This window comes from Erpetoichthys calabaricus, chromosome 2, assembly GCF_900747795.2.
Source record: "Erpetoichthys calabaricus chromosome 2, fErpCal1.3, whole genome shotgun sequence".
Lineage (NCBI taxonomy): Eukaryota > Metazoa > Chordata > Cladistia > Polypteriformes > Polypteridae > Erpetoichthys > Erpetoichthys calabaricus.
This window is the reverse complement of record NC_041395.2, coordinates 92,668,424-92,684,958: the sequence shown is the minus strand read 5'-3', so window position 1 is coordinate 92,684,958 and position 16,535 is coordinate 92,668,424. Positions and strand designations below refer to the sequence as shown.

Here is a 16,535-nt window from a genome sequence, read left to right as displayed (position 1 = left end):
ATACTTTGTAGCACGGGGCACAAGTTGAGTTCCGCAGGCATTCAAGGAATAGCATATGGGACTAATACTAAACTTAGTTTCTGTTTTTCTTTCCTTTTACGGTTAAGGCAGTAATGTAGTAGAGGAAACCATAATATATTATTTTTCATTAAATCTTTGTTTAAGGCAATAGCCACCCAAGATGAAGGCTACTTCAGAAAGCATTTGATAAGGTATCACATGAAAAGTTGGGCATCAAACTAAAAGTAGGAGTTCAGGGTGTAGTGTGAGGATGGATGCAGAATTAGCTAAAACACAAGAACAACCAAATGTATTTCTGTAGCACATTTTTATACAAAGTATGTGGCTTAAGTGCATTAAACATGTAAAAGAAGTAGTTACATGCAAAGAAAAAAGCATGTAGTCAGAAATCAAATCAAAACTTATTTATAAAGCACAATTTTAAAACACCATAAGTGTAAACCAATGTGCTATACAATAAAATCAAAAAATATCAGTAATAAATCAGTAAACACCAATAAGTTGCTAAAACAAATAAGTTAAAAGAACCAATTTGAAAAAAATTAATAAATTATTAATAAAATTGATACCAGAGTTACTCATATACAGTTAAAAGCAATCAAAAACATGTGTGTTTTAAGTCTAGATTTAAACATTTGAGTTGAAGAAGCTAACCTAATTTCAATTGGCAGAGCATTCCATAACTTTAGTGCTAGAACTGCAAAGGCATGATCACCCCTTGTCTTCATCTTAGACTTTGGCACAACCAACAATTGCTGTTGAGAGGAACGTAAAGAGCGGACTGATGTACAGTTGTGCTTGAAAGTTTGTGAACCCTTTAGAATTTTTTATATTTCTGCATAAATATGACCTAAAACATCATCAGATTTTCACTCAAGTCCTAAAAGTAGATAAAGAGAAACCAGTTAAACGAATGAGACAAAAATTTTATACTTGGTCATTTATTTATTAAGGAAAATGATCGACTATTACATATTTGTGAGTGGCAAAAGTATGTGAACCTTTGCTTTCAGTATCTGGTGTGACCCCCCTTTGTAGCAATAACTGCAACTAAATGTTTCCGGTAACTGTTGATCAGTCCTGCACACTGGCTTGGAGGAATTTTAGCCCATTCCTCCATACAGAACAGCTTCAACTCTGGGATGTTGGTGGGTTTCCTCACATTAACTGCAGGTCCTTCCACAACATTTCGATTGGATTAAGGTCAGGACTTTGACTTGGCCATTCCAAAACATTAACTTTATTCTTCTTTAACCATTCTTTGGTAGAACAACTTGTGTGCTTAGGGTCGTTGTCTTGCTGCATGGCCCACCTTCTCTTGAGATTCAGTTCATGGACAGATGTCCTGACATTTTCCTTTAGAATTCTCTGATATAATTCAGAATTCATTGTTCCATCAATAAAGGCAAGCCGTCCTGGCCCAGAAGCAGCAAAACAGGCCCAAACCATGATACAACCACCACCATGTTTCACAGATGGGATAAGGTTCTTATGCTGGAATGCAGTGTTTTCCTTTCTCCAAACGTAACGCTTTTCATTTAAACCAAAAAGTTCTATTTTGGTTTCATCCATCCACAAAACATTCTTCCAATAGCCTTCTGGTTTGTCCACATAATCTTTAGCAAACTGCAGATGAGCAGCAGTGTTTTTTTTGGAGAGCACTGGCTTTCTCCTTGCAACCCTGCCATGCACACCATTGTTGTTCAGTGTTCTGATGGTGGACTCATGAACATGAACATTAGCCAATGTGAGAGAGGCCTTCAGTTGCTTAGAAGTTACCCTGGGATCCTTTGTGACCTCACCGACTATTACACGCCTTGCTCTTGGAGTGATCTTTGTTGGTCGACCACTCCTGGGGAGGGTAACAATGGTCTTGAATTTCCTCCATTTGCACACTGTCTGACTGTGGATAGGTGGAGTCCAAACTCTTTAGAGATGGTTTTGTAACCTTTTCCAGCCTGATGAGCATCAACAACTCTTTTTATGAGGTCCTCAGAAATCTCCTTTGGTCGTGCCATTATACACTTCCGCAAACATGTGGAACCATGAGCAGACTTTGATAGATCCCTGTTCTTTAAATAACACAGGGTGCCCACTCACACCTGATTGTCATCCCATTGATTGAAAACACCTGACTCGAATTTCACCTTCAAACTAACCGGTAATCCTAGAGGTTCACATACTTTTGCCACTCACAAATATGTAATATTCGATCATTTTCCTCAATAAATAAATGACCGAGTATAATATTTTTGTCTCATTTGTTTAACTGGTTTCTCTTTATCTACTTTTAGGACTTGAGTGAAAATCTGATGATGTTTTAGGTCGTATTTATGCAGAAATATAGAAAATTCTAAAGGGTTCACAAACTTTTAAGCACAACTGTATATGGAACCAGCAACTCGGCCAGATAGGATGGGGCAACACCATTTAGCAACTTATAAATCAAAAGTAAAATTTTTAAATGAATCCTAAATTCAACTGGGAGCCAATGAAGCGAGGCCAGAATTAGAGTAATGGACACAACTTTCTGAGACCCAGTAAGAAAACAAGCAGCAGCATTCTGAACCATCTGCAGCCGAGAAAGATAAAATTTACTGATTCCAGAATAAAGTGAATTACAATAATCGAGACGCGATAGAGGCGGCACGGTGGCGCAGTGGGTAGCGCTGCTGCCTCGCAGTTGGGAGACCTGGGGACCTGGGTTTGCTTCCCGGGTCCTTCCTGCGTGGAGTTTGCATGTTCTCCCCGTGTCTGCATGGGGTTTCCTCCTGTCGCTCCGGTTTCCTCCCACAGTCCAAAGACATGCAGGTTAGGTGGATTGGCGATTCTAAATTGGCCCTAGTGTGTGCTTGGTGTGTGGGTGTGTTTGTGTGTGTCCTGCGGTGGGTTGGCACCCTGCCCGGGATTGGTTCCTGCCTTGTGCCCTGTGTTGGCTGGGATTGGCTCCAGCAGACCCCCGTGACCCTGTGCTCGGATTCAGCGGGTTGGAAAATGGATGGATGGAGACGCGATATAATAAAAGCATGGCATACCTTCTTCATGTCAGAGTGCCCCAGAAACAGTTTGACTCTAGTAAGCAGTCTAAGCTGAAAAAAGCAGCTCTTAACAATGGACGAAATTTGTTTGTTAAAATAAAGATCGGAATCAAGGATAACCCCAAGATTTTTGACGTGGGGTTTACATAACCCAGCTAATGAGCCGAGCTGATCCCTGACAGTCCCATCAGAAGCGATTGGTCCAAATACAGTAACCTTAGTCTTACTCTGATTGAGATTCAAAAAATTTACAGCCATCCAATGTTTGACCTCATCATAACATTCATGTAGTGACTTTAAGGACTCCTTAGTCATGGATAAATAAATCTGGGTATCGTCTGCGTAGAAATGAAATGAGATACCATATTTGCGAAATATGGACCCAAGGGTTAGCAAATACAAAGAAAATAACATAGGACCCAAAAAATACCCCTATGGAACACCATATTTCAAATGAACAGTAGAGGAAAGAACAGACTTGTTACCAAAAGAAAAGGTCCTATTTGTGAAATAAGATTTAAACCAATCTAGTGCACCCCCTCAGATTCCTAACCACTTATCCAGCCTTGACAGCAATATGTTGTGATCGATGGTATCAAAGGCTGCAGTTAAATCCAAAAGCACTAAAACTGTCAAAACCTCAGAGTCAGCTGAAAGTAAATTATCATTAACAACCCTGAGTAAAGCCGTTTCAGTGCTATGATAAGTTTTAAAACTGGACTGAAAAATTTCTTGACTACCATTACAATCCAAAAAAATCTGAAGCTGCTGCAAAACAACTTTCTCAAATATTTTAGATGAAAAATGTAGTTGAGAAATCGGTCTAAAATTATTTAAGTCCTCCTTACTAAGGTTAGGTTTTTTCAATAAGGGCTTTACCACTGCATGTTTAAAGTAGGCAGGCACAATTCCAGTGGTAAGAGCTAAATTAATAATATGTAATATATGTGGTGCGAGTGTATTTTATGGCACTTTCCATAAACGTATTGGAATAATATCAGAAAGGCAAAAAGTAACTTTTAGTCCATTTATAATGTCTATAAGCGAAGAAAGAGACACTGGTTCAAACTGGTCTAGCACAGCATTACAGACAGGAGGACAGGGAGCATCGCAAGGGGACGATACTATACAGGCTCGTATTATATAAATCTTTTCAATAAAAAACCTGAGAAACTGTTCACACCTGTCCAGAGACAAGTCATGACAGCTTGAAACATGTGGGTGTAAAGCAGAGTCCACTGCATAAAATAATGACCTTGGATTATTAAAATTGGTAGACACCAAGTTCGAAAAATAATCTCTTTTAGCCTGCACAGCAGCTTTTTGAAAGCTGACAAGACTCGATCTAAACATCTCAAAAGATATCAGCCATTTGTCCTTCTTCAATTTACGCTCAGCCTGCCTACACGAGCGCCGCTATGATTTAACATTACTGTTAAGCCAAGGTGCACACTTGGATTTAGCACAACAATCTCTTATAGGAACAACAGTTTCCAGGGTAGTTAAACAGGTAGAATTAAACGTGGACACAATGACATCAACACCACCGTCAGCGTCTACCCTGTAAAGGCGCGTTGATGCAACACTGAAAAGTGATGCAAAATTATTCACAGCCTCATCATTTAAAAATCGAGCGCAACATCTCTGTAAGGTTGGATGAGCAGGTGAGGCATGCGGAGCTAGAGACGCATCAAATAAACAGGATAGTGGTCAGAAAAAGGGACATCTTGTATCTCTATATTCCTTAACGCAATACCATGGATTAATACAAGGTCCAGGGTATGTCCGTGTTCATGTGTGGGTGCATTAACAACCTGTTTAAAATTAAATGAATCATAAAGAACCAAAAAATAATTTACCATTGGCTTGCCAGGGCAGCAAACATGAATATTAAAATCCCCAGCAATCAAATATTTATAAGAGTATTCTAAAATAAAATCCGTATTTACCTTCGGAGGTAAACTTCATTAATTTCATAAAGTTGAGCTTCAAAACTTGAGTATAGTTCCATATCTAGAATTTTACAAATAAAACCATTTCTAAAAATAGTAGCAAGACCTCCTCCTCGGCCAGTAATCCTGGGTGAATTTAAGAAATTACAAATCTCAGGTACCATCTCAGTAAATGCACTAAGGTTGGCTCCATGAATCCAGGTTTCCTTAATAAACAAAAAAGTCCAGGTTATTGTTTGTGAAAAAGTCATTTAATACAAAACTTTTATTTATCACAGACCTGATGTTGATCAGTGCTATCTTACGGGGGGGTTAATTCTTCCACCAGTAAAGTATGCCGATCCAGTTGGCAAAGATGAAAAAATTTTACCCCTGGTGAGAAAGCTGGCGTGTGTTGCTGAGTTAACCCGGAAAATCTAACAGGAGCCGCGGATGTTGACCAGTCGAGTCCCAGCCGGACAGGAGAATAATCCAGATCAAAAACCTAAGGCTTCAAGGTTGAAGTTGACAATCATATTCACACAGTCTACCCATGATAAGCAGGTCAACAATCGAACAGTCACAAGCCTTTGAGACTTGACCAAAACTCCAGCCCGACAGCCCCTTCTATGCCTCTTCTTGTGACAGTGGAGAAAACTCATCATCTCGACCAGAGCAAGCGGGTCGACCAAACCTCTTACTGTATTACTTGACACCACCGGAGATGGAAAATAAACACAACAGGGTCTTGCCAAATTAAATTCCAGGACAGCAGATCGAATGTCTAGAAGCATCTGCTGATCATAGGTCAACACGGAAAAAATAAAATAATAAACACAACAGGCTAAAACAAAAACACAGACCAAACTGACGGCAAGCCATTAACATCGGCGCCATCTTCGACTTATCTTAGATTTAACAGTGAACTGAAATAGGGTCAAGAGCAAAACACAAATCTTATAGCATAAGTTTAGATTCAAGACCAGAGAATGTGGTCCCAAAATTTATTGTTGAAAGGTTGCTTAAGAAGCAGAAGCTGGTCTGTTTTAATGATGACAAGGCAGAATTGAACTTCAAATTCAGGTACAAAAATGTGTAAAATAGTGGAGTAACGCAATGCCTAAATTAGTGTGAAGTAAAACAAACTGTTCTTTTACATTCCAATATAATTTTTGCCTTTGAAGATTTTATATATATATATATATATATATATATATATATATATATATTCAAATAATGACTTACAATCTGACAGCACTAGTGTTAGTTTTATTTCATCATGTGAATTCAAGTGCTGAGCTCTACATCATTAAACCATAAATACCTAGGCAGTCTTTAATAAAAATGCTTAATACCAAAGTTTACATTATTGAATTTTGATCCTAAGACTCCTGATGTTTTTATAAAGAACAGGAGACCTAGGTGCAAAAAGAACTTCCTGGGCTCCCTTAACAACAGAGGGATGTGTCAACTTGGTCAGATCAATAAGACATTTTCAGCGTTAACTGAACTAATACTGTTATTTATTTGCCTTTTGGTGTAACACAATAATTGTGCTTCCATAGCTTTTAATAGGCATTATGTCTACTTTGTTGTAGTCTAAAAATTGCTATTTGTTCCCAGTGCAGAAATAATCTCTAGAGTAGGCTTTTCTCATTCAGCGAATACCACTCTCTTTACTTAAAGATACATTTTACAGTAATCTAATTTAAATACTATATGTTGTAAGGGCTGTCAAAAAAATATGCTTTGGTATTGAATGGTAAATGTGTATATTAATCTTCTATAAAATAATATTCAATACGCTGAATGTTGTTTCTTTTGTTTTACTTTTTCAAAATTGTTAGTTGTTGTTACAGATTATGGAGACATAATCTCCTGTTCAACTTAGTGTCTTATTGTTTGGTATTTGTCACCTATATTGGAATCACAGCATTCCTTTCAAGAAAAACATAAATGTATTTAGAAATGTAATAGGAGGCTGCAAAAATTTCACTTGGCATAATGCAAAAGTACTTGCAGAACTATTTAGTAAATATCCAGCAGTAATATAGCTAATGTTTTATAGGTTTCGCCATGATTTAAGCAATATTAGCTATAGCATAGAAATGGAAAGATGTGAAGAGGAAGAAGTAGTAGTATTGTAGCTAATGCCTATGGTGGCATTGGTGTTAAAATTATTTGCAAGTTTAACAGAACAGGTTTTTCCTTTTTTGGATGAATCAGAAATTAATGCTTTAATGTTTTGTTTCACCCTCTTTTGGTTATATTTTTGTTTCTGATAGATTATCTGTACTTGTAAAGCAGATGAATTGTCTTTTTGTTAATAAAGCACAATCAGATCAGACATGCATCCTTTATTGATTTACTTTTTATTGCATTGCATTGCATTTTTCATTCTTTATTTTAGATGCCTGTTGTCCAGAATGTTGCATCAGTTGTCCAGCCACCTCCTGTGCACAGTACACAACAAAGCTTGTCAAAGATGGCAGTGCGACCAGGCATTCATGCCCCAGAGCCACAGAATCTAAGGACTGTGCAGGTAGGCATGTCTATACTAGATACAAATACTTGGATTCCATGCCCTTATAACACTAAGCATCTGATAAGTTGTACTATTAATATGCTTTTTTGACGTGAAGAATTGATTATTTTAGAAGTACAAGTTTAGTTGGGCCCAACTGGCATGGAAATTATCCTCATCCTTTATTACTTTCACACAAGAGTGTTAATCCATTCCTTCTGCCATCCATAAGTGATAATCAAGGGTCCAAGCAAAAAGACTAACTGCATATTTTATTTATCTTTTTTTCATTTCTAGATATATGATGATAACATCAAACACAACACCTTGGTTAAGGCACACACAATTTACCTAACTTACACTGGGCCATTTCAAAATTGCCATTTAGCATAAGTAGAAGAAAAACTGGGTTATGTTGAGAAAAATACAACCAAATAAACAGACGAATTTGCAGACATCTTATAAATAATGACCAGACTGTGTTCTAAATTCAGTCTTGTGCCATCATGTTTCCCATGTTCTTAATGTTTTTCTTTGTGTTAATATTGTGTGACAGGAGGGGGCCTTTGTAGTAGCTCCCTACACCTATAATGACACAAAGATGGCCAAGAACAACCTAAATCAGTTTGTTTATAAAATAATCTGGTAGTTGAGTCATGGCAACTGGACTTCTTTCTTGTTAGGTAGATACGTTTCACTGCTCATCCAAGCAGCTTCGTCAGTCTGTGATAATTTCACCTGGATGACTGAGAATCTTCACAGATTTATAAAATAATGCACACAAGCAAGAATTCAAAAGCACAGACTGTGAGGACATTACCCTGTTGTTTTCCTATGGTACTCGGCTGTGAATTTGAATGGACTGAACTCGGTCAGCTGTAAATCAGCGCAGGACCGTGAGATATTTGTTATGTTGATTGAAAACACAATTTTTATCACCATCATTGTGAATCATCAGCCTTCTGTTTAGTACCCTAACCTGTTAATGTTTGGGTTTAAAGGATGTAATGATGCCATTGTGGCTTTTTTATATTACAGTAATCCCTCCTCCATCACGGGGGTTGCGTTCCAGAGCCACCCGCGAAATAAGAAAATCCGCGAAGTAGAAACCATATGTTTATATGGTTATTTTTATATTGTCATGCTTGGGTCACAGATTTGCGCAGAAACACAGGAGGTTGTAGAGAGACAGGAACGTTATTCAAACACTGCAAACAAACATTTGTCTCTTTTTCAAAAGTTTAAACTGTGCTCCATGACAAGACAGAGATGATAGTTCCGTCTCACAATTAAAAGAATGCAAACATATCTTCCTCTTCAAAGGAGTGCGCGTCAGGAGTAGAGCATGTCAGAGATAGAGAATAGCAAACAAATCAATAGGGCTGTTTGGCTTTTAAGTATGTGAAGCACCGCCGGTACAAAGCTGTTGAAGGCAGCAGCTCACACCCCCTCCGTCAGGAGCAGGGAGAGAGAGAGAGAGACAGAGAGATAAAAACAAAGTCAAAAATCAATACGTGCCCTTTGAGCTTTTAAGTATGCAAAGCACCGTGCAGCATGTCGCTTCAGGAAGCAGCTGTACAGAAGGTAGCAACGTGAAGATAATCTTTCAGCATTTTTAGACGAGCGTCCGTATCGTCTAGGTGTGCGAACAGCCCCCCTGCTCACACCCCCTACGTCAGGATCAGAGAAAGTCAGCGCAAGAGAGAGAAAAGTAAGTTGGGTAGCTTCTCAGCCATCTGCCAGTAGCGTCCCTTGTGTGAAATCAACTGGGCAAACCAACTGAGGAAGCATGAACCAGAAATTAAAAGACCCATTGTCCGCAGAAATCCGCGAACCAGCAAAAAATCCGCGATATATATTTAAATATGCTTACATATAAAATCCGCGATGGAGTGAAGCCGCGAAAGGCGAAGCGCGATATAGCGAGGGATTACTGTACAGTATTTACTGTATAATAGTTATACAGAAATTAAAGAGACTATATTTTTACCAAAATGATACAAAAAATGCTTTAGTTGAATTAGTATGTGAAATTGAAACATACTATATTTTAACATACTATATTACACTTTACATTTAGTCAGTCAGTACATTTTTTTCTGACTCCAGTAACCTAATAATTGCTTCTCACTCCGACTAGACAACTCAGACTCCACAGCCCTGCACTTCAAGACTAATCCACATTGAGAAAAAATACACAGTTACCAAATACATGATTTATTTAATATGAGAATAAAAATGCACAATCTCATAAAAAGTACTGGACAGAAAAGTTGGGGAGCCATTCTTTAAAATGTGAGACATAATACCAAACTTGTGAAACAGAAAGAGTCCCTTAAAGGACAAGATCAGTATTTTTTAAGTCAGTTATTTATTCACGTGGTATATGATAATTTTCCACACAAAACTGTGTGTAAAGTGAAGCATTTATTTAAAATTCAAAACAATATGTAGCCTGCTCTTCTGTTTTATAATGGAGGTAAAGGGTACTGAGGCTCCACCATGAAAAAAGATTGACTGAATAACTACATTTTTTCAAGCCAAAAAGTGTTTGTGAGTATTAATCCTAATCTTGGGATTCCACACTTAAGCAAAAAAATATATTAATGTTATGTTAGGAAGTATAAAAGGAAAACTTATTTTGTGACATTCATCTATTTTAAAAGGAGACTGGCTGTGCACTTCACCCCACTGCTTGTCGTCTTCCGCTGTACCTTTCAGGGTCAGTGTTTTGGTTTCGCCTCTAAGTCATTTTCCAAAAACTTTTAATGACGTTATTGAATGTTGACATTCATATGTGGATTGCTGTCTTTGCTCTGTAAGCAACTAGACAATAATCAATGAAAAAAGGTCACACTAATATTATCACTCACAGTCTTTCACTTTACGGAATCTTATTATCCACCCCCCAGTGAAAATTTTTTTTAAAATTGTGTAATTTCGAAATATATTTCCTGCTGTCGCTGGTATGAAAATGTGCATGTGTGCCACAGTGGTCTAGCAAGAGAAAGGTGGAGTATAGCTGTGTCTTTTCCAGGTTCCCAAAATTGAGCAGCATCTGAGTTGGCAAGGTAGGGTCCAGCATGAGTCAAATGTGTAAGAAAAGAAATTTCACAGTCCAGTAAAGTTAGTCTTAAAAGTTTAGTGATAATTTAAAAAGGAACAAATCATAAAATTTCATGAAAAAAGTTCTTACGCAGAGGAAAAAAGAAATAGTGTTTCTTGTCTGTTTCTTTACAATCTTAGCTTTCTTGTGTTAAACTTCTGTTACTTTCTATATTTAAAGTGTTAATCCGCAATGGCAAAACAACAGTTAGTACATTCATTCAGTATGTTCTGTACATTAGATACGTATAGTTTGAAAACGTTTACCCTCCTTGCCTTTCCAACAGCAAGGTATATCATAAACTAGAACTAGTCTATAGTCAGAGGGACAAGAAATAACTAGAATATTCTATTTTCAGTTTAGCTTATGAGGGTTATAATATAACCTCCCATTAAGGCAATCATTTTAATGTAATTAAGAAAATACTTCTAACATTTTAACATAACTAACAAATGACACTTAAAGTGGAGTATGCACGTAGTTTGCAATAAAGTGACAAGAACTGCACAGATGTTATAGGGATATATGTACTTTTAATTATGTTGAAATTTAGTAGGTTTAAAGTAGATATTTTTGCATAGGCAAGACGGTAGCACAGAGCTGTCATTCCTGCCTCACAGCCCTAGAGTCTGCATGAAGTGTGCACATTCTTCCCACCTATTTATGGACTGATTGGTGTCATAGAGTTTCAGTTGGTTTACTCACTAGTTCTTTTATTACCTTATGCTAAGAGCTCCACAACACGTTATAAAATTTGATAACTGTTTTGAGGCACTTCAATCTGTTTCATCATGGTTTGGCTGTATCATACACTCAATTTTCATTTTCTGTGTATTTTTTTTATTGTGCATATGCACAACACACCATGGAAATTTTGTACTATTGAGTGTTGTTTGGTCATGCGAACTTAGTATTGACACACAAGTGGCTTGGCTCTTCCTTGTCATTGTACTTTTATAAAGTACAATGAAACTCTTACATGTGCTTTTCACCATGACACTACCACACAGTATGAATTTTGCTGCATATGCTGTGGAAAATGTATCATCCTTTCCATTTAGGAAAGATATAATCATGATTTGAGCGGGCATCTGTTCTATTGCTATAAGCCATGGCAGAACATAACTGTTGAAAAAATATAATTTCGGAGACGAAACCAGCATAATACATTTTATGTAGCTTTGGACATTTGGCATGTGGGAGTCATGGCTGTATCAAAAGTTTACCTTCCTTACCTCAAGAAAATAGTAACGTATTACTTCCAGTTTACTTTTGTAGTTTTAAGCCTGCCTCCGAAACGGCAATACTGCTTCAGTGTGTCGGAATTTGGTAAGTTTTAAGGCTTTTTAGCTTTGGCCTGGTGCCGTTAACCTCTATTGTTAGATTTTTTTTTTTTAATTTATAAAAAATGCTTCACTTTAGAATGTCATTTCATTTGGCAAATTTATACCATGATTGTGAAGAAATAAGTTTGACTTGAAAAATACTGAACTTTAACATGCTTTTTTTAAATTGCTATCCAAAATACAGCACCAGGAGCTTTTAATTAAGTCAAATAGAGGTTTTCAATTACTCTTTAAAAGAAAATGAAAGTACTTAAACAGTACAAAAAGTACTTAGGGCTTCTAGATGCTTACAGCCAGAGAACCATGACCATGTCATCACTCCGGCAGGAAAAAAAAGACTTTTAGATATGACAGTTTAAAAACTCGCATGATTTTATTTTTTAAAAGAATAAAATGGAAATCCACATACATTTCTGTGCATCAGCAACCTACTTCTAAGCAGAAAAAACAGCTCAGCTAAAATCCAGGACATTAAAAGCTGTAGCAGTTAAAGTGTCTAGTGCTTATGGATATCGATAACTGCTATATAAGATAAACAGTATTTTGACCTGAATAAAAAAGATTTCATACATTTCTTAGTGTACTCATATTACCGACTCTAGTATGTCAGTCTCGCACTTTCTTTCTACTTTATTCACTGTATTACTATAACCACTATAACTATATGCCAGTGCAGGAATGCTTACTATATTTAGAATTACTCATTGTGCTTGTCATTAGTGTGCATGAAATGAGAAGGACCAATGGCTAAGTGTTCCAAAATCTATTTTACGTGGTCTGTCAGAGGTTGCTTTGTTGTTTATAATACTTGATTCATTTGTGCAATTTTGATTTATATTATCAATATGCAATTTTTACATGGAAAATCTGTATTGAAATCTTGCCCATTGTATTTCGGGGAGGAGCTGGAGCTTAAATGATTTTTTTTTTTTTTTTTAAACTTCCTTAACAGTTTTTATTTTCAAATCAATTCCCAAAAACCTAGACAAACTAGGAGCCCACTTCATCCTGGGTATTTTACAGTATTATATAAGTTTGTGCTTTGTCCAGTAAGAAAAGAAATTCTTCCATGGATTCTCCTTGGATTTCAAGGCTGTGAATAATTTTTTATTTTTCCGTGGGCAGGATAACACTTTGGCAGTACAGCAGTGTTACAAAAGGATACTGAGAAGTGAAACAGGGAAAGATCAATAGTATTTCCTAATTATTGTAATACACACATTTTTGTACAAGTGACTAACTGGATTTAAATACTTACTGGACAATGTTATGTAGATTAGGATCTTAATGTGTGGTCTAGTTTTAATGTAATGATTGGTTTAGATAGGAAAGTTGGGCCTAGGCTATTTAAAGCTTTATATGTAAGAAGAAAGGTTTTGAAATTGGCTCTAAACTTAACTGGAAACCAGGGACAGGATTTATGTAGTCATACTTAAGTTCTGTTAATGTTTCTGGAAGCAGCATATTGAATTAACTGAAAGCTGCTTATATAGAACAGTTTTAGCAGCCTTTAAATAATGCTATACAGGTATGCATCACTATTCAATTTCTACATTACAATCTGTGAAATAGGACTTGATGTGATTTGGACATTGTGCAAGCGCAATATCATATACAGTACTTATCAAAGCTATACTAAATACTATAGTGTACTTGTTTTGACTAAATACAGAGAGAACACTACAATGCTTCAGAGACGTGTGTCACGTGAGATTGGCTGCTGCTGCCTATGCGTCAAAGCAAACACTATTATGCTGTTAACTTTTTATTTTCAAGATGGGAAAGTTCACATTAAATTAAAAGGTAGAAGTACCATACAGTACTTGCAGCATAATTGCTTTGCATATAAGAGACACAAGATGCACTTCTTGCATGAGAAAAGCTGTTGTGTCCAATACATCCCATTCTCCAGTCAAAATTTCTGAACTCTGTTCTTACCTTATAGGACCACGGATGTTATAATAGAAATAATAGTTGCATTTATGCGGCACATAGCTGCACAGTAGTCAACACATGCATGAACTGATTAGTATTATTCATATTTTAAAACCACCTTAATTTTCTGAAGTTAAGTTTGAATAAACATTGTTGTAATGTGTATTTCAAAAGATAGACAGTTCTCTGAGCTGGTCTTCATGCTGCAGGAAGTAATGTAGACAAGTAGTTACCATCCATTAATCCATTTAACACTAATGCAATTAATTGACAATGGTATAGGGTTATTTGGTCTGAAAGAAAGATATACAGTGCTTCCGGAAAGTATTCACAGCGCATCACGTATCTACATTTTGTTATGTTACAGCCTTATTCCAAAATGGATTAAATTCATTTTTTTCCTCAGAATTCTACACACAACACCCCACAATGACAACGTGAAAAAAAGTTTACTTGAGATTTTTGCAAATTTATTAAAAATAAAAAAAATTGAGAAAGCACATGTACATAAGTATTCACAGCCTTTGCCATGAAGCTCAAAATTGAGCTCAGGTGCATCCTGTTTCCCCAGATCATCCTTGAGATATTTCTGCAGCTTAATTGGAGTCCACCTGTGGTAAATTCAGTTGGTTGGACATGATTTGGAAAGGCACATACCTGTCTATACAAGGTCCCACAGTTGACAGTTCATGTCAGAGCACAAACCAAGCATGAAGTCAAATGAATTTTCTGTAGACCTCCGAGACAGGATTGTCTCGAGGCACAAATCTGGGGAAGGTTGCAGAAAAATTTCTGCTGCTTTGAAGGTCCCAATGAGCACAGTGACCTCCATCATCCGTAAGTGGAAGAAGTTCGAAACCACCAGGACTCTTCCTAGAGCTGGCCGGCCATCTAAACTGAGTGATCGGGGGAGAAGGGCCTTAGTCATGGAGGTGACCAAGAACCCGATGGTCACTCTGTCAGAGCTCCAGAGGTGCTCTGTGGAGAGAGGAGAAACTTCCAGAAGGACAACCATCTCTGCAGCAATCCACCAATCAGGCCTGTATGGTAGAGTGGCCAGACGGAAGCCACTCCTTAGTAAAAGGCACATGGCAGCCCGCCTGGAGTTTGCCAAAAGGCAGCTGAAGGACTCTCAGACCATGAGAAAGAAAATTCTCTGGTCTGATGAGACAAAGATTGAACTCTTTGGTGTGAATGCCAGGCGTCACGTTTGGAGGAAACCAGGCACCGCTTATCACTAGGCCAATACCATCCCTACAGTGAAGCATGGTGGTGGTAGCATCATGCTGTGGGGATGTTTTTCAGCGGCAGAGACTGGGAGACTAGTCAGGATAAAGGGAAAGATGACTGCAGCAATGTACAGAGACATCCTGGATGAAAACCTGCTCCAGAGCACTCTTGACCTCAGACTGGGGTGACGGTTCATCTTTCAGCAGCACAACGACCCTAAGCACACAGCTAAGATATCAAAGGAGTGGCTTCAGGACAACTCTGTGAATGTCCTTGAGTGGCCCAGCCAGAGCCCAGACTTGAATCCAATTGAACATCTCTGGAGAGATCTTAAAATGGCTATGCACCGATGCCTCCCATCCAACCTGATGGAGCTTGAGAGGTGCTGCAAAGAGGAATGGGCGAAACTGGCCAAGGATAGGTGTGCCAAGGTTGTGGCATCATATTCAAAAAGACTTGAGGCTGTAATTGCTGCCAAAGGTGCATCGATAAAGTATTGAGCAAAGGCTGTGAATACTTATGTACATGTGATTTCTCAATGTTTTTATATTTAATAAATTTGCAAAAACCTCAAGTAAACTTTTTCCACGTTGTCATTATGGGGTGTTGTGTGTAGAATTCTGAGGGGAAAAAATGAATTTAATCCATTTTGGAATAAGGCTGTAACATAACAAAATGTGGAAAAAGTGATGCGCTGTGAATACTTTCCGGATGCACTGTAGGTTAGTATAGTCTACCGAAATAAACAGCAAGCATAAAGTACAGGCAATCGGTGACTGTGTAATTCTTAGAGTTTGTGCATTGTTGTCTAACAGCCTTTCAGTACAGCAGGTGGGCAGAGATGGTTTAAAATAGTCACTGTAGCTCACAGTCTTCATTATATCTTACAGTGTGGCTTGACATGGATTATGACACAGACTTAATGTCTGATTTAACCTCAGATTGTTCTCTTGCTTGAGATCAGTAAGATCATCTTGCTTTTTTAATTTCCTTGCTCTGATCTTGACACTCAGCAGCATTTGGTATAAACTTCCATTCTTTACAGAAAGAATTCTTTCATGAGTCGGCTGTCTTCTCCAAGAACAATGGACTACTACCCTGCTTTGGAATGTTTAACTGGTGAAAACTATATACAGTACATCAGTGCTTTCAGAGATGTTTGTTGTTGCATTTTTGACAGACACCCCAAAACAACTTACAGGATCAGATCAAATTACAAATGCTCACTTTTTAAATCAGTTGGGGCATTGGAAGATAAAACAACTTCCTCCGGGTCTTGTAGTGATTGGATTTCATATAAAACATTGAGCAGTAGCATTCCCTCACCTAGTGATTAGGCCGGTAGTGAAGGCTTACTTTAACAATTCCTTCTGTAATTGCACATTCTGAGAATTTAGATTTTTG

At 37.5% G+C, this 16,535-nt stretch overlaps 1 protein-coding gene across 5 annotated transcripts in view; it reads left to right on the top strand.

The window, feature by feature from the left end:
• The window catches only part of gatad2b (GATA zinc finger domain containing 2B), a 234,465-nt gene that overhangs the window by 153,018 nt on the left and 64,912 nt on the right, over window positions 1–16,535 (top strand). For all 5 annotated transcript variants that reach the window (XM_028794120.2, XM_051922809.1, XM_051922807.1 and 2 more), the window contains exon 5: window positions 7,401–7,532. In XM_028794120.2, the coding sequence (XP_028649953.1) occupies window positions 7,401–7,532 (132 nt within the window). The remainder of the gene's footprint in view (window positions 1–7,400; window positions 7,533–16,535) is intronic.